The 24136-nt window shown below is 45.7% G+C and overlaps 2 protein-coding genes across 7 annotated transcripts in view; one reads left to right on the top strand and one right to left on the bottom strand.

Moving 5' to 3' along the window:
• The window catches only part of URB2 (URB2 ribosome biogenesis homolog), a 73453-nt gene extending 72096 nt beyond the window's left edge, over positions 1 to 1357 (bottom strand). For 2 of the 3 annotated variants that reach the window (XM_080585617.1, XM_080585618.1), the window contains exon 1: positions 1134 to 1357. In XM_080585617.1, coding sequence (XP_080441743.1) covers positions 1134 to 1259 — 126 coding nt within the window. In that variant the 5' untranslated portion in view covers positions 1260 to 1357. The remainder of the gene's footprint in view (positions 1 to 1133) is intronic. The other variant, XM_080585616.1, reaches the window with a different exon arrangement.
• Positions 45 to 24136, top strand: TAF5L (TATA-box binding protein associated factor 5 like). Of its 4 annotated transcripts, none has more exons than XM_080585622.1 (5): positions 45 to 1232; positions 6224 to 6368; positions 11001 to 11105; positions 13445 to 14169; positions 19939 to 24136. In XM_080585622.1, the coding sequence occupies exons 2-5, from the start codon at positions 6227 to 6229 to the stop codon at positions 20734 to 20736; spliced, it is 1770 nt and encodes a 589-aa protein (XP_080441748.1). In that variant the 5' UTR covers positions 45 to 1232; positions 6224 to 6226; the 3' UTR covers positions 20737 to 24136. The 4 variants fall into 4 exon arrangements, with proteins under 4 accessions (XP_080441748.1, XP_080441747.1, XP_080441746.1 ...); XM_080585621.1 differs by lacking the exon at positions 45 to 1232 and adding an exon at positions 1538 to 1693; XM_080585620.1 differs by lacking the exon at positions 45 to 1232 and adding an exon at positions 1918 to 2448.

The raw sequence follows: 24136 nt of genomic DNA, 5'->3' as shown, positions 1-24136 counted from the left end.
TTAACAAAAGGGAAGAAAAAAAAAAAGTGAAAACATGACAGAAGTAGTACCTCTTCGCAACTACAGCACTTGGGCCCTGAGAACTGCTTTGTATCCAAGCAGAACAGGCTCTGCACAAGCAGAGAACTTCACTTTTGAAGATTTCAATCAAGACTTAAATTCCTAAAACCTTTAATTCTTAATCCAGCATTGGTGGCCCCGTGCTCCCCTGAACCTTCTCAGGACAGCTTTCAGGAGCCGACATCCTAATGCCCTTTCATCAGCTTCTTCAGCAGAGGCCGTAAGTCCGATTGTTGTTATTAATGAGCAAGGCTAATCTTTTGAATCAAAGACTTGAAACTGTAGATTAGAATCGTTGAATGGCTGAGGTTGGAGGGGACCTTAAAGAAATCCCAGGTGATCTTTGCTAACACTTGGTATACCTTTCGTATCTTCCTTTTAGCAGGTTCAAATTTGCCATATGGAAATTCAGGCCTAGAAATTTAGATGTGCGAACTGAAAAAAGTTAAAAACTACTAATTTAAATTGTTGATTTCAAAATACGGTGTATGGCTACATGTATTCTTCTAAGTAACTTAAACGACAGGAATTCCAAACACTGACACCAGACGGTGCAAACCCTAGCTCCCACAAAACCCCTAGGCTGGAGGAGCAGCGCAAGACACCCCTCGCTCAGGGAAACGCTGAGCTTCAGGGTGTAAAACCAGGGACTTGAGGGGAGAGGTTTGGAGCTGCTGGAGGCACACACCGGTCTGTGGTCAGCTCTCGTTCTCACCTAGCTCCGACCCAGCAGCAGCAGCAGGCAGGGGAGGGTCCCAGGCAGCACATCCTAAAGCCTGCCCACGGCCGCTCTGAAGGAAGCAGCTTCCCCCCGAGCCACGAGGCGCCGCACACGTGCTGCCCTCTGTCAGAGGGACTATTTCCCCCTGCCCTCGCACAAGCCTTTCTGCCGAGGCCACCTGGAAGGCGATGCCGCGACATTTCTTCGCGCAGCCCCAGGACCAAGAGCTGCCCTCAGCTCGCCGGCAGGGCCGCGTGTGCGCTCCCACCCGGGGCCGAAACCTTTCGGCGGCCAGCTCCGTGCCGCGGGGCGGCCCCTCCTTCCCGCCGGGACCCGCGAGGGGGGCGCCTACCTGCTCCTTGTTGGGAAGGAAGCACTGCTGCGACACCCAGGCGAAGCGGGCGAGCTTCACCTTGTCCCCCCACGGCGTCCGGGCGCTCTTCAGCTTCAGGTGCACGCCGGAGTACACGGCCGCCATTTCACCGCTTCCCCGCCCTCCCTCCGTCCCTCCTCCCCCGTCCCTCGCGGTCCCGGCCCGGCGGCTCGCTGCCTCCCCCCGTCCCTCCCCGCCGAGGCGGCGGCAGCCGAGCGCCGAGCCCCGGGAGGCGGCGCGGGGCAGGCGGCGCCCATTGGCGGCCGGAGGGCGCCTGCGCGGGGGCCGCCCCGGCCCCGCTCCCCGCCGCTCCCTCCCCGCCGTGCCGTCGGGCGGCAGCACCGCCACCGCCGCCGCCAGCGCCAGCAGCAGCCATGGAGCGGCCGCCGCCGGCCGCCGGCCCCCGGGCAGCCCCGGCCGCCCCCGCCAGGGCGGGCGGCAGCGGCGGCGTCGCCCCCGCTCGGTGCCGCCGGGCGCAGTGACAGCGCCGCCCGGCCCCCGCCCGCTGCCCGCCGCCCGCCGCCGCTCTGCGATGCTCAGTGAGTGCGGGGGGAGCCCCGCGGGGACGGCGGCGGGGACGGGGATGGGGACGGGGAGGGAGCGGCGCCGCCCGGCGGCGGGAGGAGGCGGCGGGTCCCGGCGGCAGCCTCGTGGCGAGGCCCCGCAGGCCCGGCCCGGCCCCGGGAGGCGGCGGCGGCGGCGGCGGGGAGGAGGCGGCGGCCGCGGGCAGGGCCGGGGCTGGGCGCCGGGAGCCGAGCGAGGGGTCACCGGGCGCGTCCGCCGCCTCCCCCCCGCTTCTCTCCCGCTTTATATTTTTATTTTAATGGCCCTCACAGGGAGACTTTCGCTTTCACGCCGGGGCAGGCAGCCCTGCGGCTCCCCGCCTCGCCGCTCGCCCGGCCCCGCTGCGGGGGAGAAGGGGCCGTGGGTGGGCTCCGGGGGCTCCCCCAGGGCCGTGCCCCGGCGCCCAGAGCCCGCAGGGCTCCTCGGGGCAGGCAGCCCTAGCGCCCAGGGCACGCGGCTCCTCGGGGCAGGCAGCCCGGTGGGGCTGGCAGAGCTTAATCCGCCGATACGGAGCCCGAAGGGAGAACCGAGGCGGGTGGACGGGGGCTCCCCAAAAGCGCCAGCGCTCTGCTCCCCGGTTGCTGCTGCCGGGAGCGCGCCTCCTGCTTCGCACCGTGTCAGCTCGCCTGCTGCTGAACGCCCCCAGTCACTCAGCTCCGGATTCAGGGTCATCCTCCCACAAGTCTATCAGTATCTTGTTTGCTCCCGAAGTTTTGCAAATCCGAGATTAGTTGAGTATCGCGAAATTAAAAGCCAAGGGGCTTAATTAGCGTTGGCGGTAGGCTCCAAATATCCACCCAGCGACAGAGGTTAAAACACGGTACTCCTCTGCTCCCCGGCTGAGGCCCGAGACGCTATTTTTAGTAGAGAATATTCAAAATGGGCTTTCGTGCTGTTGGGTTTTTGTTTGTTTGTTTTAAGATTGCGTGTTCCTGATGGTTCTCTGCCCACAGGTCTTTCCTTCGTCTGTTGGAAGCAAGAGCGGGCTGTCTGAGAGTCAGGACAGGAAAGCAGAGTCTTAAAAAGCAGCATTTCCAACACTGGTTTTCAAACTTTTTTTTTCATACATCTGTACTGGTGATACTTCAGGGCCGGGGAATCTGCCTAAACCTGTATCCAAGAGGTAGAACAGGCAGGAAATTAATTTCCTTGGCCTAATGCTTAGTGCTCATCTAATCTTCTAGGAAAGAGGAACTTGTGATGCGTTTTGCGTGATCAGTCTCTCTTCTGAGTTTCTTCTGCGTTTTTGGTTCCTCAAAGAAAAGTAACTTAATACCCTTTTTTAGGCGCTCTGACTTGTGACACTTCAGGAGACATTGCATTGTAGCTGGGCAGACCCTTGATGCGATATTTCTCCTCTCTTTCCTTATGTATTTTGCTTATCGGTAGAAATAATTAATAGTGTTAGTATTTATTGTTCTCTCTGGGTGTTTGAGAAGAATGAGGCAGCTCAGACTCGTGCATGATCATTTCAAGCTTCCTGCAAACACAGGCAGGGGTTGCTACGTGTGTATTTTGAAGGTTATCTTCAGCTACGAGATCTAGTCCTAAAAGTGATGTGGAGGTTAAAACTGCAGAGTTGTCCTTTTTTTGCCTTTAAATTCTGCATTATCGACCCGTTGTGAACTGGCTCAGCTTGAACCCGGTTAAAGGCGTTTTGGCAGGCCTTTCTCCTGTTTATTTTACGATAAACTCTGGTTTTGAGGGCTTGGTGCAGGACATTTGTAGGAATTTTGGGTTTGCTCTTCTGGCACTTTTTTTATCTTTCACTGTGAGCGCATTTCTCAGCTCCTGTGACGTTTCTTTATGAAATGCTGAGGGTGAGGGATAATGGCAAGGTGAAAGAGACCTGAAATGAAAGTAGGGGTGGCAGTGTGGGTCCGGTGAAGACTCGTTTCCTGGAAGGTAGTTGCAGCTCTGTCACCTGGGAGTAGGGAGGAAGACCTCCCTGAGATGCCGCTTTAGCACTCAGTACTCTGGCAGCTAGGAGGAGCGCACAAAGGCTGCGAACGGAGCAAGAAGATGGACAGATTTCACAAAGCGAATGTCACCTTGCTAATCCTGGCTGAAGAAACCGGGACTTCCCTGTTATCCTCAAAGCTCTGAAAAAGCTCGGACTTGAATCAGCTGCCAGTCACTGCTCCTTTCCCGGGCCCTTCTCTCTTGCTGCTGAAATACTTAAATCCTGGTGTTAGAATTTGAGACTACAGGTCAATCAGTTGTGGTTTTTTTTCCTTCTGTTTTCAAATCATCCATTTCTGCTGTTGGTCACCTGCCTCTGCTCAGCAGCTGGAGAAGACTGATTTCAGTGCTCCTCTTGTTTGACATTTCAAAGGCTGCCCTGCAGTTCTGCCTTTCTCACAGATCAGTTTTCAATTTCTCTGCTCCACGAGGAGTTATGAGGAATGACCTCTATATGCACGGTGTCCCCTAATGAATAAGGGTTTTCTCACCAAGCCTAGCCTAGCGCAAATCGGTCCTGTAACTACAGAAAAATGTACAGGCACGGATATTTCTAGATTCTCTTTGCTTCTGAGCCACAGACCTGAGGCTGATTTACCCAGTTTTGATTCTTAAACCACTTCAGAAACAAGGATTTGAGTCTGTTCACTGCTATTTTGGGAGCAAGTTTCTTTGGATTATAACCCAAATCTAGCAATGTTAGATACAAACCCTCCAAAACAGTTTCTAGACCTGAAATACACATCTGTGAGAGCGTCTCAAATTCAACTGAGTTGCTGCCCTAACCCGAGCAGTGTGGCAGACTGTATGCAGAGGCGTTAGGGTGGACCTGGATGGGAAATTTGTACGTGAGCCCGTGCTGCTAGCTGAAATGCAGACCAGCAGTGTAATAGATCGTGAAGCTCAGATAAGAGCTGTTTTTTGGGAGGTTGCTCAGGTGCTGGTCAGTCCCTGTGTCCACCCTTCTTCATGGACTTCATTGGTGTTGTGTCTTCCGCTGTTTTGTGTAGCAGTAAAAGTGTTGTATTTGAGACAGGGTAAGTCGATGTAATTTATTTAATTGCAAGGAAGATTAAAAGGAAATTTGTTTTTGGAGTGGAATAAGTTGTGGTTGAAGCTGATGATTTTAATAGGTCTATCTGGAAGTGCTTTCCAAACTCCACACCTGTTGGTGCCCCTTCCCCACCCTCAACAGTTACTTCACCTGTGAGAACAAATGGAAAGCTTTTTAAGGTTTTCCCCAGAGCATACGGGTTTGCAATTCCACGTATCTGTTTGAAGTGAGTTTTGCTAAAACCTTGCATCCCATCTGCCTGGAACTTCACAGGGAATTTATTGCTTTAACACCTGGGGTAAGCACTAGAGTGTGCATGGGTATTATAGAAGGCATGGTTACAGTCATGCTTTTAAGTTGTCATTTTTTTAGAAACTTGCTTCTTGCAAGGGAGGAGAGAAGGCATCCCTGTCTGCCTCTCCTAGAAGCTGTGTTTCGTTGGATTTAGCTACTCAAACCAGACAGCAAGCGCACGTGTGAAATGTATGCTGGTCTTCTGTAGCGGAGCTGTAAGGTGTGGAACTATGAGGCAGCCAGTACCTGTTACCCTAGTAGAATAAAACTGTCGCTTAGTTCTTTTTGTTTTAAAGCCTTTTAAGTTATCTGAAGTTCTCTAGAATCGATAGCTATTGCCTAAGGATTGGTGGCAGCCAGGCCACTGACTACTGGTAGCTGCTCGAATAGCAGGGGAGCTGTTGCAGTCATCTTCCTGAGGCTTTCATTACAAACCAGAGGCTAAAAGCGAGCACCAGGCTCCTTTTGGCTTTGAGATGCTACCAAGTGGTGTTTGTGAAGATGGCTTTCAAAATTTATTTAGCAGAAACTTCAAAGGATTAAAAAAAAAAAAAAACACATTTATATGAGGGAAGTGTACGTATATTGGGACAGGTGTAAAAGGCAGAAAGAAGGTTTTGCTTTTGATTTTAATTTCCCTGTTTGTTTTTTTCTTTCTGGGAACTTACCTGACTGAAGCACCGGAAGTCCGGCTCTAACCTTTAAATTCAGGCTATAACCTATTGCTTCTTTGACTCCCCAAATAGTTCAAATAGGTGTGCTATTTAAAGCATTATGATTCTGAAATTTTCTTCTTTGTATCTTACTTTCTCATTTCCTTGACTCTCAGTATCATTTTGTAGAGGAGAAACCTTCACTTTTTTTAAGAATTGTTTTTAACAAAATCAAACGCTTCAGCTCATCACTGCAGTTTTAGTCCAGAATCCTCAAAGGTATTTTGGATTCCTCAGTGAAATTAGTAGAATTAGACAGCAAAATATCTTCAGGGATCTGGTTCAAAGTGTCTAGTTATGCCTTAGTACCGAGGCAGGTGCCTGCAGGCTTTATTTCATATTTCAGTGAGAAGTTTTTTTGACTTCAGCAATGAAAATGCTGAGCTGTTTGTTCTCTGTTGTTTTTCATACAGCTCTGGTGTATGTCGGTCTTAACAGATAACTACACAGTAACAGCCCGTCATCTCTTTCTTTTCTTTTAGGTCATGAAACGCGTACGCACAGAACAGATTCAGATGGCGGTGTCCTGCTACCTCAAGCGCCGTCAGTATGTGGACTCAGAAGGTCCCCTAAAACAAGGGCTGAGGCTGTGTCAGTCTGCTGAAGAGATGGCAGCTAATCTCACAGGTAATCCTAATGTTTTCTGTGCGTGCTTCTTGGCAGAGTTGTGGCAAGCGTGAGCATATATATTGGTAACTAGGTGAATTTGTACCTATGGACAGCTTTCCTTTTGAAATAAAGAAATTTCCCAGTATCAAGTTGGTGTGAGGTATGAGCCTTTGAAGAACGAAAATATGGATGGAAATGGAACAAAATGAGATGCATGGGCAGTGAAACAGGCTGAAATGTCAGGTTTGGATAGCGGAAAATACATGTTATATCTCAAAAAGCGTGAAGTCTGGTGAGTAGTGGTGCTTTGGGACAGAGGTGAGAAGAGCCTAGATGAGGAATTACGTAGAAGCAGGAAAATGTACCTTTGTGCTCAAGAAGGGCTGTATCATGTAAAACAGGAGTGATGCAGGGTGTTTCGTTTTCTGGCCTCGTCAGTTTCAAGTTGTGAAAGCTCCTATGTGTCACTTGGAAAAAATAAAAAAAAATAAAACCTTCAGTCGATGAGACAGTTTATTTCCCTGTGTGTCCTTTCTCCTCTTTTTTAAAGTCTTCTGGATCCTGCTACGCGACCAGCTGGTCCAAATTCTGCCTGTGACCATCTTCATAGGAATTATTATCTTTGTTATAAAAAACTATGCTAGTACTTGAGCAGGTACAAATGTTGAATGGATGCAAGCAATGTGGAGGATATAAAGGTTAAATTTACATTTAAAAGTAATAGAAAATACTAGGCCAAACTCTGGGTGAGAGAACAAGGAGAAAGTGTTTTCTTTTAATGAACCTGCTTAGTTTGAGACTGTATCCCAGGCTAAGACTGGTAGGGACCTTATTTATTTGTGATATAACTTGATCTGACACAACATTAGCTGCTGTATAACTCTGTGATGGTAGCTGGATAAGACCAGATGTCAAAATGACTCTTTCTGCGTTTATTTTGCTGTAATTACAATCCAAAGATGAGTGGTGTATAGGTAAATGTATAGGCTGACTCTTTTGAGGACCTGAAGGAAATTGAGTAATATTTTCTTACTGAGAAGGTGCAAGTCACCTCTAATACTTTTGATTTCCTTGCTGTTTTCGGAGTTAACAATCAGACACTTGCTGCAACTCCCTGAAGTAATACTGGGCCGAGTTGGGGGAGAAATAGAACCAAAATAAAATGACAAATTGTTTTGGACTGGCTTTGATAAGGGGTTTTAGGGGAGAGGTGGGTAGAAGGGTCGGTGTTGGAATGGGATTAGAACTTGAGACCAATCAATACCAGGAGGATGCAAAATATCTCAAGGAGAGCTGGATTGGATTGCAAATTCTTTCATTCACATACGGCATCATGCAGGAACAGAATGTCAGTAAAGTGTGAATGAGTGTGTGATCGATTTTTGTCTTTTAACTAATCTTCCAACAAACGTTATTAGTAAATTTCTTATAATTAGTCTGTATCTTCATGCTAGCGTAAGGGTTTTGTGGCTAGTGATTCAGAACTTAGTCATCAGTTTTCATTAGAACTGAAAATGGCCTGCTATCGTGTATTCTGCTGCTGACTACTTTTCCATGTCAGACATGCTGGTAGTAAGCTATCAGTGAATATGCTGCAGTTCCGTGAATGACTGTGTCGAAAAAGAAAATCCCAGTGTGTACTTATCCTGATAAAAGAGGCAGCTAAAGAAAAGCTGACCAGATTCTGTAGCTTGCATTACTTTTTTTCAGGGAAAGCAATTAAGTATTTTTTTTTCTGAAGATGTTTTAGTTTGTTCCTTAACAAAACTCACCTTGCTTTTTCTGTTCATATCTTTTCTTTTTTTTTTTTTTTTTTTTTGCCTTTGAAATTAGCCGGTCTGTATAAACGGGAGAGTTGCCTACTTCTGTCTCCAATTCTGTGATTTCTTCTTTCAAAGCTAAGTGTCCACTGGTTTGGGTTTTAAATGGTTTTGTTTTTCCGTTTTACCTTGGCGTTTCTTTTTGTCTTCCCCCAGAGCCTCTTCAGTTCAGCCCTTCTCCATGCTTGCTATATTTGTACAGCTCTGGTTTTTGCACTAAAACACAGCTCAGAGCTTCCTCGAGACAATTCCATATTTCTTTAAAGAAGCGGAAGGGTATTTGAGGGACAGAATAAGCGACGGAGGAACAGGTTTCTCTGATGTTGTCCGCAGGATTCTGGCAACACGTAAGACTGTCGGAATTAATGTAAAATTCTACTTGATCTCCTTCACATAAAAGCGGAGTCAGTTGCTGTGAAACAGTGTTTACAGTAGCACTGTGTTCGTTAGCTGGAGCAGCGCTGCTCCTAGCCGCAGCGGGACACCAGGAGGGTACTGTCGGTGTCCCTGAACTAGGAACGAGTTCCTTGGAATTTGCTCTCGAGTTGCAATTACAGGAAGTGCAGTCAAGGAGCAGATGTTTCCAGTAAGTGTTCTTGCGGCCACTGGGGAAACTGGAAAAGAAACTAGGGTAGGTCTGCTAATGTGCAAGAAGGATACGGACAGTGTTTTACTTCCACCAGGAGAAAAAAAAATCCCTGAAAATTTACTCTCTTGCTCTGGGATGAGTTGAGCTCTTGATCCCTTTAGCAGTTTTAGCTGGCCAAGCGTTTTGGGAAGGAAAATGATTTCAAGTTGAGCTTGTTGTTACAGGCTTGTAGGTAGGGTTCATTTGCCATTTGCTTGATGGGAACAAGCTCTAGTCATTACTAAAACAGCAGGGCATAACGAGTGCACAGTCAGACTGCTCCAGGATACTGAGCCAAAGATGAATTTCCACTTTTTAAAGCAAGAAGTCCATCTTCATTTTGGAAGTACGTTATTTATGCAGGGAAAATGAAAGAGGTGGCAAGGAGGGAGCACGTCATGAAACCAAAGAACCATAGCTCGTGTTTGTGTGGCACAAGCAGGGTGGCAAGTCATGAATGTTCGTGCTGAAATGAGGCCACCAACACTCCGTGAAGAGTTGGCTGTTGCATGCAACCCTGTGACAGCATGAAAGTCAAGCCCTCGTATTTTCTGGTTTTCTGGTGTCCTTTGCCTTTGCCACGAGTGATATGGGTGACATTAAAAACTGCTGTTAATTGTTCTTGAGTTGCCGCGTTTGTGTGCAATGCAGAGTTTAATCAGTATTCATCATGAGAGAATATATTCAATTGTCAGTCCAAATAGAAAAGATTCTTGAATTAATTAATACCAGTATTCTGCGTTACAGAAATGTTAAAGAAAAAAGTTGCTTCTTTTATAAATTGCTGCTCTGAGTTTTCATGCAAAGCCCTGAGCCTGGGATTGCTACCAGCACTGAGTTTATGAAGCAGCCAGGCTGCAGAAACGCAGTGTATCGGTATCTTTGAATGGGTTGTGTTTATTTTGAAATGGACTTGATAGAAGATGGGGTATTGGTACCAGAATCTGTATTTCTTTCCCCGTGGGGGGATGATAAGCACAGCCCAGCTCTGTTTCTGAAGCTGAATTCAGAGTCGGTACGTACACCTTCTGTACTTCTGTAAGCTCTGGGAATATGGAGTGAGGGGAGAATAGCGACTGGCTGCGTGTGCCCCGTGTGCTAATCTCTCTCTAATTAGAGGCATCAAGATGAGCTGGAGGCTGGCCTCTCTCTCTCGCATGTGAAAATTTGATGATGATGTTTATAGACTTCCAGGGCTATCTCTGCCTCTGTGTGTGAGCCAAATGCTGGAACAAAAAAGTGATAGATAAAGGTTAGGAGGGAAAAGAGCGGATAAAAAGGGTTGGGAGGGAGGGAAGACCAAAAGAAGTCAAGGGAATTGGAAGGGAGAGTGATGAAAACAAATTTTATAGAGGGGAAAATAGTTATGAATAAAAAAATAGGAAAGATGAAAACAAGATAAAACTCTTTGATTTGTCATGCTTTTAGAAGAGTAGAAGAACTAAATATATCAGTTAGAAATAAAATCTACATTTCTAAATTGTTTCTATTCATTAGTACTTGTGTATGCTTAGGTTATATTGGTGGGTGTTGTAAACTTGCACCAAGTCCCCTGTCAGGTTGTGAGTGTTTAACAGAAGAGCGAAGGTTTTGTGCCAGAGGAAGAAAAGCCATTTTCCTTTCTAGATAATTCAGAAAAACATTTACGAGAGCTGATACTGACTCTGAAAATCAGTTTAATACCATCTCAGGTGACCATAATACTCAGAGGTGGTGTTACTGCACACCTGATGTTCTCGATGGGTGCTGGGTCTAGCTGAAGAAGAGACTTTGTTTTGGAGAATGATGTGATTTGCTTTCCTCATCTTTTGAGCGCGAAGCAATAAAGCTGCAGTTATCTCTTAAAACTCTGAAGGGATCTGTGACAACATTACTCTGTTTCTTGTAAATTCAGTGTTGTATCTGAAAGCTTAGAAATGTGTTTGGGGCAGTGGGGGAGCAAGCAGAGTAGCTAAGTTTTTTTTAAATAAAAAAAAACCTTCAGTATAGTTTTTCGTTCGTGATATGTCTAGATTGTGTGACTTTAGATTAAATTTAATAAATGCTGTGCTTAGGTGCTTCAGACTGTGTCTTCCCTGGACAGTGTGAAATATAAAATGTCATCTTGGTGGCTACATTACCTTGGATTTTATGAGAAGCTTTGTTTCAAGATACACATGCAGAACTCCTTAAATCCTAATCTTATTTTATTTCATTTCACAGTCCAATCTGAATCTGGTTGTGCCAACGTTGTGTCTGCAGCTCCCTGCCTGGCAGAGCCACAGCAATATGAAGTACAATTTGGACGATTACGCAATTTTCTCACAGGTAAATATCAAGAAGTAAGGAAGAGTATGTGAATTTTTGTCATTTTAATGAGTAAATGACAGTATAATAAAATTTAAAGTCTTATTTCTAACTGAAACTTCTGATTTCTAGTTTTGAGATTTCAGTTACTACAATTAGAAAAAAATATGGATTTTTTTTTTTAACCTGAGTGCTGAGTAGCTTTGGCTTTTCTGGATAGCTGTCTGTTTATCTTTTTTTGTTCAGTCATTTGGCCTTTGTATCTGTGTAGATCTTCAGGATAACAGAATACATGTACAGGACAAGAAAGAAGATCAGTGCTTTATGTGAAAGGCGGGTAGCTTAGGAATGAATATAGTTCTCTGCTGTCTCCTACTTTTTTTTTTGAATGTTTTTTGTAATTGGCTTCTTTTTATGATAATCTGGACTTTTAAGCGAGAATTTGTTCCCTTAAATTTAACTGTACTGACTTTGAGACTAGAGGTATATGACAGAAAGGGAAAATACTATCATTCTGTAGTGTGGTGCAGAGGACAATCATGGTGTGGTGTGTTGGTTTTACTTTAAAAAAAAAAAAGTTGCTCCTGGAAATGTCCTTTTTTATTCTATGAGTGCCAGAGGTGGGGATAAGAAAGCAGACAGGATTATTGAGAATAGTGCATAGAAAAGGGAGCTTGCCTCTCTTCCCATTTCTGGGCACACATTCATTCCTCCAGTGGGTCTTGATCCCAGTGTGCATAACACTAGAAATAATATTCCTGACAGTGGTTGAAGAGAAAGTTAAGGAGGGAAGTAGGCAGGAAGAGAGAGGCAGAAAAGTCGTAGCGTTGCCCCTGTTTCAAGGCTGAGCAATTTGATGAGAATTTCCCATGCTGCAGCTTGCCTTTTATCCTTCCACTGTGCACCTCTGAGAAGGGGCTGGCTCCATCTCCTCTATAACATCCCGCTGGGTACCGAAGGCAGAAGCTAGATACCTACTTAGTCTTCTCCAGGATAGGCAGGCCCACGTCCCTCAACCTCTCCTGGTATCTTCTTGGAACATTTTCATCATTCCCATCTCTGCCAGCTTCTTACATCTTCCCCGTTGTTCCTGTTGCAGAGTGAGGTCCTTCCCTTGTTGCATTTCAGGACTCGAGCACCTGCTGACATAGCAGGGAAAGAGCAGCTGCCAGCTGCTTCGTGCTTTTATTATGTATAGACCACTGATTTCATTGGCTTTGGCCCAGTTTCAGTGGTAGAAAAATGGGAATGATGCTGAACTACGCAAGTGTGTGTATATATGCTGCACACCACATACACACGCGTATGTACCCATACAGAAATGAAAGAAAGGCACAGTATGGGTTAGGACAAGTCTTGGAAGAGTGCTTCATTGGAGAGGAAAAATGGCCTCATGGAAAAGGGGGGAAAAATGCAGTGGTGAGTGGCAGGAGGGGAGAACAAGTTGAAAATAAGTAATGCTATTTGCAGATCAGCAATGCATATTTTGTTCCAGTAATTCAGATGTCGTACTTGCACATCTGGGCCTCCAGTAAATCGTTGTTGTGGCCCTGTGTGGTGCCACGGCGCTGGGCGGCAGGGCTCTGCTGCTCGCAGCTCCCTGCAGCTGAAGGTGGGAGGGAAGCAGCCCCAAGAAGGAGGGGTGGAGCTGTTGCCCAGATCGCTCTCTGCAAGGTACAGCATAGCCTAATCAGGAGTTTGTTACACTGTGTACGAGGAATTACTGCTGGGATTTGCCTTGGCAGAGAAAGAGGGAGCGTGCTCATGAGCAGGCACAGAAATAAAACCAGCCCGGCATACTGCAGTATGTTTTGGAAACTGCAGCTTCCTTTCCCCTGGGGACAAATCAGTTCCATCCAAAGCACCACGTACAAGTTTTATTGAAGCTGAGGAAAAAAAAAAGCCACCAAAGTTCAGGTCCACACAAGCTAGATAAATAATTTTGACTTCTACTTAAAATAGTATTTAATATGTTTAATAAGTGTATTTTAGAGTTTATTGCAACAAACAATGTATGTTTTTTTTCTTAAATACATGGGGGGAAATCCAGTTGTCATGTAGCTTGAGGTGCTATTTTAATAACTGACCCACACCTAAAAGGGGTTTTGAAATCTCTGCCTTTTATTCTGATAATGTACCTCACTGACTTTTAAATGTCTAGTTAAATCTGCAACAGATACTGCGTATCCCCTCTAAGTGACTGAAGGGGTTCACATGGATGCACCAACAAAAGTCTCCAGAGCCTTGCTCTCTTATGCCACCATCGAGACTTTTTGCAGTAATTGACCTTGCTCTGCTTTATTCCTAGTAAAAGGTAGATTGAGAAATCATTCAAAGCTTGTTGCTTTTTTTTTATATAGATTCAGATTCTCAGCACAGCCATGAAGTGATGCCTCTTCTGTATCCCCTCTTCGTCTACCTCCATCTGAACATGGTCCAGAATGGCCTGAAAAGCACAGTGGACAGTTTTTACAGCCGCTTCCATGGCATGTTCTTGCAGAACGCCAGCCAGAAGGATATCATTGAGCAGTTGCAGACTACCATGACTATTCAAGATATCCTGTCCAACTTGAAGCTCCGGGCTTTTCTGGACAACAAGTACGTCATCCGCCTTCAAGAGGACAGCTACAACTACCTTCTTCGCTACCTCCAAAGTGACAACAACAACGCCCTGTGCAAAGTCCTGACCTTGCACATTCACCTGGATGTGCAGCCCGCCAAGAGGACCGACTACCAGCTCTACGCCGGTGGGAGCTCCTCGCGCAACGAGAGCAACGGCCTGGAGCCCAGCGAGGTGCCGGCTTCCATTCTGCAGAACGAGGCGGCGCTGGACCTACTGCAGGACAGCATTAAGCGCGTCAAGGACGGGCCCCCTTCCTTAACCACCATCTGTTTCTATGCCTTCTATAACACGGAGCAGTTGCTGAACACGGCCGAGATTTCACCGAACAGCAAGCTGCTCGCTGCTGGGTTTGATAATTCGTGCGTCAAGCTGTGGAGCCTGCGTTCCAGGAAGTTAAAATCTGAGCCCCACCTCGTCGATGTGTCCCGCATCCGCCTGGCTTGTGACATCCTGGATGAGGAGGTCTGGATACCCCTTCCCCAACTCCCCGTCCCACACACATACCCTTTCTGTTGAGGCATTTCTGACATGCATGTTGAGTATCTAATGGTGTCTTAGGGGACTGTGAGGCTGTTCACAGCCTGTCTGCCTCGACACAGTTCTCATAGCCTACTCTCATCCCTATTCTTCCCTGCCATGGTTGTAAACGCTGCACTGAGGTGTGGTGAAGATGTGCCTAGGTCACAGTTCTAGTCCTAGATGCTGATCTCCCTCTGCCTCTTGACCTTGAGCAGATCGTGGTATGCAGGCAGCCTGTTAGGACAGGTCATTTGGGAAGGCTCCCTTCCCCAGGGAGCGTGGAGCCTTCTTGTGGGTGGGAAGGTGAAACAAGGAGATGCGGGCAGTAAAAACACATTGTAGTGAATGGAAACTGGAAGAAAAGCAATTCAGAACAAGCAGTCAGAAGGGTGGAGAAAAGGAGAGAAATGGAAAGAGAAAAATAAAGTAAGAATGGTCTGACAGCTCAGGACAAAGTACACCTAAGTGAAAAACTGTATTTTTTTTCACCCTACAGTCACCCTAACAGAGGTGAAGAGTTAGTATGGAAAAAATATGCAAAATAATTGTGTTAAAGAGTCATCAGGATAGAAACTTCAGAGGATTCTCAGTTTCTCGAGTGCTGGAGATGAGGACAGGGATATCTGTGCTTTCGCATGCCGGGCTAGATAGCATCTTCTAGTGTTCTCTCTCTCTCTCTCTCTCTTTTTTTTTTTTTTTACCTCCTAGTCACACCCTTCCGCCCCTCTCGTCACAGCTGCCCACGTAGTGTCTTATATCTGGTTAGAGATCAGAATTTATGACTCTTGCTTTGTTTAATCACTCCCCTCTTGAAGGCAAAAAAAAGAAAAAATGCATTTGCTCTTATGTTGAGCGTTTAGCACGAGAAGCATCCTTTCGTTTTCCACTGTTTTATTTTCTACTCATAAAAAAAATACCTGGTGGCAAGGTTCTGTTTGTTTTGGAAGAATGCAGAGAGCTTGGAGTACCGAGGTATATAGTTAGGGATTGCTTTGTTAGTCAGCTTGAGAACTAGAGGCAGGCATCCAGGTGAGATAGCAGAGCAGCGTGCTCACCGCTTCCCAGGTTAACCCTTTCTGCTGAGTGAACAGGTAAGTGGGTCAGGCCAACCCAAGATGAAGCTCTGTTTGTTTTCATTACAAGCTGCAAGAGTTCATCGGACACAGGACAGTGGATTGCATGTCATGGAAACCAAATGTAAATAACCTGTGACAGAGGAGGATTTCTCTGGTAAATCAACAGGTCGCCTTCTTTGGCTCCAGACTAGAGAAACGTGAGATATCGCCAGGTTATCGGGAGCGTGCGTTAGCTTTTTGTTGGCACGTATTTGCATATCTTACATGTGTTATGAAACAGCTGCAGGAGCTTAAGTACAAATGGCTGCCGTTGGTTATTTAATATCTTGTGTATCCTGCAGTATTTATGCACAGGTCTGAAAAAATGGTCAAAGACCAGCACAAGTCAAAGTTGTCGTTGCTCTGAATAATTTCACCACTAGTTAAACAAATAGTGACCTGACCAGGAGTTCAGAGTGAAGGGGGAATACCAGCCTGAATGCATTGTTGCATGTCCTGAATGCAAACGAAAGCCTGAGGACTATAAAGGAAATAAATGCTAGTGTCAGGGAGCACAGAGTGAATATATCCAGGCACGTGTTGGGTCACAGGTGGGAGCAGACCACTAGCGACATGGGTACCTCTGGAGTAGAAGCCATGGGTACCAAGACAGACCAAACAAGACCACCCTGGCTGGGGTGCAGTCATCAGCAATGCAGCCCGATGTGAATAGAGGCTGTATTTCAGACTGCCACTGCAGTCTGATCAGCAGCAATTCACAGCGATAAATTTGATGAAAACTGTGACAACAAAAAATTCTGATGTGCTTTGACATTACTTCAGTGAGTTCTGTAGAACAACTTGTGAGGATGTTACACTTGGCTGATTTTCTTAGGGTTTCTTCATTCTGTTTGATTTCTGTATTGTGTAATTAGGTTTGGATGCAGTGTTACATTCAAGTAGAGCCCAAACTGATCAATCTTCAGCTCGGTTTCTGACCTGCTGCAAGCAAATAAGTCATTCTGTTTATGGAGAAGTTACAGATGTCTGGGACTGTGCTAGTTTCAGTGGATCTCTTTCAGGGTGGCACTAAAATTACACTGTTGGCTTTATTAGCTCTTTGTGTGTGTGTATATATATATATATACATATATAGAGAGAGAGATATATAGAGAGAGATATAAATATAAATGAGATTGTAGTTTGACAAAAGTGTTAGAGATCAACAGTTTTTCCTAGTTGACGTAAAGCCCTTGTGTCAGTGAAGTCAAAGTTGTCTTCTAGGTGTTACTAGATGTATTTTTAGTGAATTTTGCTCAGTGTAATGCCCCAGTGTACTTCACCAGTGTTGTCTTGATCTTGGCAATAGGAGAGGCTGACTGTTTGGGATAACGTAATTCTTTAAGTAATTCATTTTCTTTACAGTGGCATCTCCACTTCATAGTCTCTCTTACTTGATGTCCGGTATAAAATGCAACTTTGCAGCTGTGCAAATGGCCTTATCGTTTGTCTCTTTGCAACATTGCCACGCTCATTGCTGGTAGTACATAAATCAACAACGGAAAATAGTACTCTCAGTTCCAAGCTGTTAAGGGTGTGTGAGGCCTTAAATTCTGGGGAGCCAGGCTCGATCCCATCTGGCCTCACTTTTAGGTCACTGAGTGGCAGTGGTCCTTCAGGTGGCGGTGAGCTGGGATGATGCTGACAGCTTGTGTGGCAGATGGGAGGGAGTTTGGGGAGAAGCAGTGAAAATGTCCTGCAAAGAAAGCCAGGGTGTCTGCCCTCCCACCTTTCCCTGCTAGGAGATCCCTACTGTAGGCAGATAATAGAGCTTTCCTTTTCACACCTTAAGAGCACTGCAGGATGAGAGAGAAGATGGCACAGAGGGAAACTTGCTACTAGTTAGAGTAAAATAAAGCTTTTTTGGGGGGTGGGGAGGGATGGGCTTTCTGTTCTGTGGGTATTTTTTGTTTGCTTGTTTGGTTTTGGGACTCACACATTCCCTTGCGTCTTATGCTGGGTGGAAGGATCGAGATAATTTTTGTCAGCTAGGTAATGTTTGCTCACAAAGTCAAATGCAGTAAAACACGTAAGTTTTCTGAGTCCAGATGACTGCCATGTAACATCCATTACTGATTTAAGTAATAGCTGAGGAGTTGGGATACCTGTTCACAGGTAGCTCATCCAGAAGGTGTCCTATATAACAAAACATGGCAATGTTTTAGGTTTTTTTTCAGTTTCTTAATAATGTAATTTTACGGAGTCTTGTACTTGCTTAGGAAGATTTTCTACTCGCTGTTGAAGAGTAGATTTTTTTGAGCTCATTTTAATAGTGTTGGTTTTCCAGTTCTATTACTGAAAATCTGTTTTGATAGTCTTCTTAAAATGGGGAGTACAAATAATAAAAGTAGCTTCTAGGTGTGTCCGTAGGTTATTGATTAAAATAGGTCTATATAACTTAATTTCTTGTCGATTCTGAGGAAGTGCAAACTGTTCGTGCTGACCAGCAGCAGCAACCACTTCAGAAGGAGCTAATGGATGTCTTGGTAGTGCCCAGTGGTGTGTTATACCCAGGAAACGTACTCAATGTGTGCAATGGGAATCCTGGAAAAAATACTACGAAGAGGGTTTCCCTGCCTCCCTGCTGATTTATAACACAGGTCGTAACCTTTCTGTAGCTGCTGTAATCGCTCACCTACGTCGTAGTAGCTGCAGGATGCAAGGAGGAACGTGCTTGATCTGACAAAGAAATGAAGATTGGTTCTGTGAGGCAGTAATTTAGTGGCTGCACTTCCAGCTGCTCTGTTAATCTGGTCAGCAGACTGACTTGGACAGGGAGGAAACAGAAAAATGCGGTGACTCAGAAGCATTGTCGGCGTACCATTTTCAGTGAGCTATGACACAAGTGTGCAGTTTTTTTGCTAAGCGATTCTTGAACAGAAGAGAGAGATAAGATTTGTTACCTGTGACCTTATAGGAGTGTGGTTTTGAATGCTTCTGCAGGCATTTTCAAATAAGCTGCTACTGTAATGTAAGGGGAAAAAGAGCATGTGCTTGTAAGAGGAAAAAGTGTACATGCTTGCGGACAAAGTAGCCTTCTGTGATTTGAAATCATAAAATTGAGTACCTGGACTTGCAAAACTTAACAAAACTATCATAAAGTATAGGGAACTTGAACTGGCCTCCTCTGGTAACTTGTCAGGAATATTTTGGTTGTAATTAAATAGTACAAAACGCTGCAGGTACCAGTGTCTCTCCTTTAATGTGGTAACGTAGCCTGGAGATGCCGTGGATCCCAGCAGGCAGCGCTCTATCTGAGGCAGAAAAATATCAATTTGAATAAGAATGGGGCTCTGCGTGCTGGAGCCTGTAACGCCTCGGTGCCTCACCTCTGTGGCAGAGATGGAGTTGGCCCCGAGCCACGCCACGAAGCTCCCATGGGCAGCGATCGCTGCGGAGAATTAGCGCCGCTAAACGCGGCTCGCCACCTACCACTGAGCGCACAGCCGGGAGGGAGGAGGGCAGCGAGCTGGCAGAGCTGCAGGTCGTGAAACCGTAGGGTCAGTGCTGCTGGAAAGGGCCAGCATGGCAGTCCTGAGGAGGGGTGGGTTTGAGAGACTGCGCAGATGCATCCCAAGCCATGGTTATCTTCTTACACGCCGTCGGTGAGACCCCAGCTTGCTAGGCGAGGACAGTTTTGGGCTGAGATGTGTTGCAACCTGTGCAGTCTGTAGCCTTGGATTATCAGGAGGTGCTGCTTGAGCAGGCTCTCAGGTTGATGCCCTCTGAAAGGAGGAGCCAAATGTCCAGATTCCTTTAGCACAGCTCACCGAGCAGCCTTTAAACCTGAAAGCCTTTACTTGTTGATGATCTGCCCTGGTACTTGAATTGGAGAATTACAGGATAAAAAGGTTTCCACTGCCGTCCTTTTTGTGATTATTCATCCTCTCCTACCCCAAAATAGATCATTTGACCTAAATAAGCCACATATATTTTCTGTTATTGAAAGGTGGGGATGTAAAAGTGTTCCGGTGGAGCCGGCACAGAGAAATAGATACCATGGCCTTGCTGCATCTCTGCTCAGGTGCGGGGTTTGAGAAGCAATGCCTGGTAGACACCTTGTCAGATACGCCTTGTCCTTCCATCTCCTGCCTTTTGTTTAAGACATCTGGGTTTCTTTTTCTCTAATGTGAGTTTCGCTTCCAATAATGACCATACTGAAAGAGCAGATGCCAAGATCTGTTTCAACATCTTAGCCAAAAGTTTAACAGAGAGCGGGTAGGGAATAAGCAGATGTTTTTAGCAAGTGTTTTAAAGCAAAAGACATTTGGAAAAATATCTTAAAATACTACTACTTTTTTTTCCTTATTTGCGTACAGTCCCAGGTTAAGGTGCCTTCTTAAGTGGGAATGAAGCTATGCAAAATAAGGGTAAAACCTTTTATATAAAAGTCTGAACTCCACATCTTTTTCAGCATTGACTTAGATGTAGGGAGTGCGCCAGCAGTATGTCTCAGAGTTGCACAGAACGTGCCATGTCTAAAATAAATTGTTCTGTGTTAACGCCAGCCTGCTTTCCTCACGGCGGTTCCTGTATTCGCAGAACAGATAAACATGCTTTTTCTTTGTTTGTTTTTTTTTTTCTCCTCCCCGACCAGGAGGAAGAGGATGACAGCGCAGGCACAGAAATGAAGATCCTGAGAGGACACTGCGGGCCTGTGTACAGCACGAGGTTCCTTTCGGACAGTTCTGGGCTCTTATCTTGCTCTGAGGACATGTCCATCAGATACTGGGACCTCGGAAGCTTTACAAACACTGTGTTGTACCAAGGACATGCCTACCCCGTCTGGGATTTGGACATTAGCCCCTGCAGCCTGTACTTCGCCAGCGGTTCCCACGATCGCACGGCGAGGCTCTGGTCGTTCGATCGGACGTACCCGCTGCGGATATATGCGGGCCACTTGGCGGACGTGGACTGCGTCAAGTTCCACCCCAACTCCAACTACTTGGCGACGGGCTCCACGGACAAAACCGTGCGCTTGTGGAGCACTCAGCAAGGCAACTCGGTGCGTCTGTTCACCGGGCACCGCGGCCCCGTGCTAGCGCTCGCGTTTTCCCCCAACGGTAAGTACCTGGCCTCGGCGGGCGAAGACCAGCGGCTAAAGCTGTGGGACTTGGCTTCGGGAACTCTCTACAAAGAACTGAGGGGCCACACGGACAACATAACCAGCCTTACTTTTAGCCCCGACAGTAGTTTAATCGCTTCGGCCTCGATGGACAATTCCGTCCGGGTCTGGGACATCCGGAACACTTACTGCAACGCCCCTGCGGATGGGTCTTCCAGTGAACTGGTTGGTGTATATACCGGACAGATGAATAATGTACTGAGTGTACAGTTTATGGCCTGTAATCTTCTTCTAGTGACTGGAATTGCACAAGAAAATCAGGAACATTAATTTTTTTTTTCTTAGGGAAGCGGGTGGGTGTGATGAATGCCAGAGTCCATTACAAGCTGAGATTACTGACTGTGAAACACTTTCTTCCTCTGCCCCCTTGGAAGGCATGTTCAGAGTGATGCTAATGCTTTACAATTTCTTGCCCACAAAAAGGCCTGTGCTGTTGAATGGAGTAAGGAGAAAGGCAGAGCGATGAAAATATGTATACCTTCTGATCCTGTATTTGTAGGGATGGGGAAAAGGGGAGGAAGTCCAGTAGCTTGGGGAAACCAAAAGCCTGGTCCAGACAAGTGAAGCTGCCAGCCAGATAAGCTGCTGACCTGCACTTAAATATCCTGCGTTGATTGATGGGCACACCTTACCTACTGTTAACTGAGGCTTGAGCGTGTGGAGAACTACTGGCCCGGTGTTTTTTGTTTTTGTTTTGTTTTCCTGGTATTGCAGAGGACCAGCATTTTAAGACCCTTATATTTAAAAGAACATTCTGTATTTTCTACGCTGATTGTGGTTCCAAATATTACAGCTCCCTATAGCACTTCTGCAATATTTTGGACAAGCTAAGTAGAAAATACCATCTTTCTTTTTTAATAAGGGGATGGAAATCTGACCTCAGTTGGGGCCCATCTCTGCATTGTCATTTGGGTTTGGTTCCTGGTACTAGCTGTGATACTTGTATTTATGTTCCATTAATTAGGGATCTTTCTGAATCTGGTTGCACTGTGTTTTGAGGGTGGGAGGACAGTGAGGGGTAGAGTGGTGGCTTTTGGGGTAATAAGTGACTTGCCTTGGCTGGAGGAGGGCATGATAGAACTGAAGGGGCTAAGTTTGGACTCCTGTTTGGAACGGGGCTTGTCAATCCACCACAGCACCTCACAGAAATATTTCCGTAAATGGAAGTTGGCAATCTAGGAAGAGGGAGACGGGGGAGAGAGAGGCACACACAAAGTGACATGGGAAAAAATAGTATTACTAAATTATTGTGCATACGCAGAGGCAGCTTTGCCAGTGTTGGATTTTTCTCAAAATGTTGCAATATCAGTTTCATGAACACTTTGTGAAATAAATCATCAGCATTTAAAGCAAGGATCTGCAGAAAAAGCACGTTCTAATTTGTCATTTGGAGAGATTAAATATTTCTGCTTTCTGGAAAGAGTTATTTTGTATTTTGTTTTCTATTAAAAGCATTTAGTTTAAAAAAAAATGGTTTGGACCCTTTCTGGGAAACTTGCATGGGAAGGAAAGGGCAGGAGCATGCTTTTACACTGCTTGAGGCAGTCTGCTTGGTGCTTGGAGGCTGAATCCGGTGGTCTTGGCGACTTGGTTTTTATATCCCCCTGCTTGCTTTCCTCAGAGCTGACGCAGCAGGTCATGGTGTTCCTGACGCAGCTTTGTAGGTCAGCTAAGATGCATGCGAAGGAGCTCAGTCCCACCTGAGGTCAACGCTGCACCGCAAGGCTTCGTTCTATAGGGCTGTGTTTTTGGTTTGTGGCTTGATGTTCTGAAACTCCTCTTCCAAGCAAAGGCACGATCCTAATACCATCTAGGCAGTCTGTATGGAAGCCAATAATTTGGCTTCCCTCAGACTTTCTCGACCTTCATGAGCAAATTCTTTTGAGAACATCAAACAGCCAAAGAGTTGAGATGACGTGACACCTCACAACTGTCTTTTAAAAATAAAATAAAAGTCCTCTTAGGTTGGTAAACGACAAAAACCTTTTATAAGAAAAGTGTGTGGCCTTTCTGAGATGAGTAATAGCGTGTGCTGCAGCTCTGCTCTGAGAGTACCAGAAACTCCTTTGTACATGTAGAGTTGAATGGCATTGCTGATCTTCTGACAGTTGGGCATCAAAGCGTGTAGCAGCTCAACAATCCCAGTCCAGGATCGGGGATTTTTGAAAAAACAATACGGGAAACAGTTGTATTGCTGATGCATTGTGCTGTGCAGGTCTTCTGGAGAGATCTTCTCATTCAGATTTACTGAGCTGAGACTGCTCACTAGACTATTCGTTGTATCTAGAAATTCGTTGTATCCTCAACCCTGCAGTAATGTCTGTGGTTGTTTTGAGAGGTTTTTGCTAGATTCTGTTGCTTCTAGCCCAAATATTTCACTATGAAATGATTAATTTTGTATCTTAGCAAAGTATCAAAGTGCATGGTTCGATAGCTGGGTGAATACCTAGGAAGACCATGGCTCATCAGTGTTCCTTGGAACTCATTTGCTGTTTGTTGCCATATCCTTAGCAGTGTTGAGTTTTAGAACAGTTGGACTTCTGGTCCAAAGGTAGATCCAACAGCAACCAAAATGGGGGGGAGCAGATGAGGTGGGCAGTGAATGAAGCTTCCTTTTAACATTGTTACTTCTCTAATGGAATTGGGCTTTTTACTGGTTGGGTTATTCCAAGGTATTTTGCATGCAAAAGTGACGTGAGAGTAAAGAGACTTAGGAAGCAAATCATTGTATACACACACAGGCAAAACAAGCAAAAGTGATGTTCTGAGGTGTTAGGAAAATGGCATTGCTAACGAGGTGCTTCCAGCCTATCAATTTCTACTTACTGTGTGGACAGTTTTTGTTTTGGTGCTCACAAAATCTAAACATTTTGAAGGCAGGAAGCCAGGAAACAATCTAAACTGAAAAAAAAAAAAAGTCCGCAAATGATTGACAGCCTGAATTTCAAGGCAGAATTAGGAAGAAAGTTTGAGTGGGAGGAAGAAATACCTTTAAGTCTGGCAAAATGTGGACAGTAATTTGTTAGCTGTGTATTTCAAGTAACTGCATTTGCACAGACCTCTTCCTTATTGCATTTTAAATATATGATAAAACACATTAAAGCATTTAAACTGGCGTAGCTCTGCTCGCTTCGTTTGCAGCCTGGATGCTGCACGAGGCACTGCATGGTATCAGACAGTGGCTAGAAGCAGGTGCTCAGAGAGGAAAGGTGAGAGAGAGAGGTTGTATAGACACAATCCATCCATGGTTTATACACTCCGGCCTTCTTGCAGTTATGCTTTTGTTTTTAATAGGCCTCCCAAACTGTAGGCCCCGTATCAGCAATAGCTGCTGCTGGATTTAGTCTCTCATTAATTTTGTCTCAGCCCATTTTTTAATCGGCTATATTCTCCTAGCTTCCGCAGTTCTCTGCAGCAACAAGTTCTACACCTTGATTTTTGTGGGTGGGAACCTATTTCCCTGGTTTTTGACATCCGTTGACTGATACTCTGTTCCCTAACCTTTTGAACTGATAAAGGCCTTGAACAGCGAAACACCCTTTCAAAAGGTGTCAGGTAGTCCAGGACAAAATAAATATAGACAAAGCTGAGGTAGAAGTCCATGCTGAGTCACTGAATGCTGATGAAAGAAAAGGCTATTTGCTCTGATAAACAAAGTGCTGTGCCTATT

Source organism: Anser brachyrhynchus (genome assembly GCF_964034855.1).
Source record: "Anser brachyrhynchus genome assembly, chromosome: 3".
Taxonomy (NCBI): domain Eukaryota; kingdom Metazoa; phylum Chordata; class Aves; order Anseriformes; family Anatidae; genus Anser; species Anser brachyrhynchus.
The sequence above is the reverse complement of the archived record's forward strand: the minus strand, read 5'-3'. Positions and strand labels throughout refer to the sequence as shown.

Bases quoted from the DNA above. Each gene is read 5' to 3' on its own strand.
- TAF5L (XM_080585620.1), top strand. From the start codon at position 1,978: ATGGCCCTCACAGGGAGACTTTCGCTTTCACGCCGGGGCAGGCAGCCC. The intron at 2,449-6,223 runs GTTGAGTATCGC...CTTTTCTTTTAG, and splicing joins GTTTTGCAAATCCGAGATTA to GTCATGAAACGCGTACGCAC. The intron at 6,369-11,000 runs GTAATCCTAATG...TTCATTTCACAG, and splicing joins GATGGCAGCTAATCTCACAG to TCCAATCTGAATCTGGTTGT.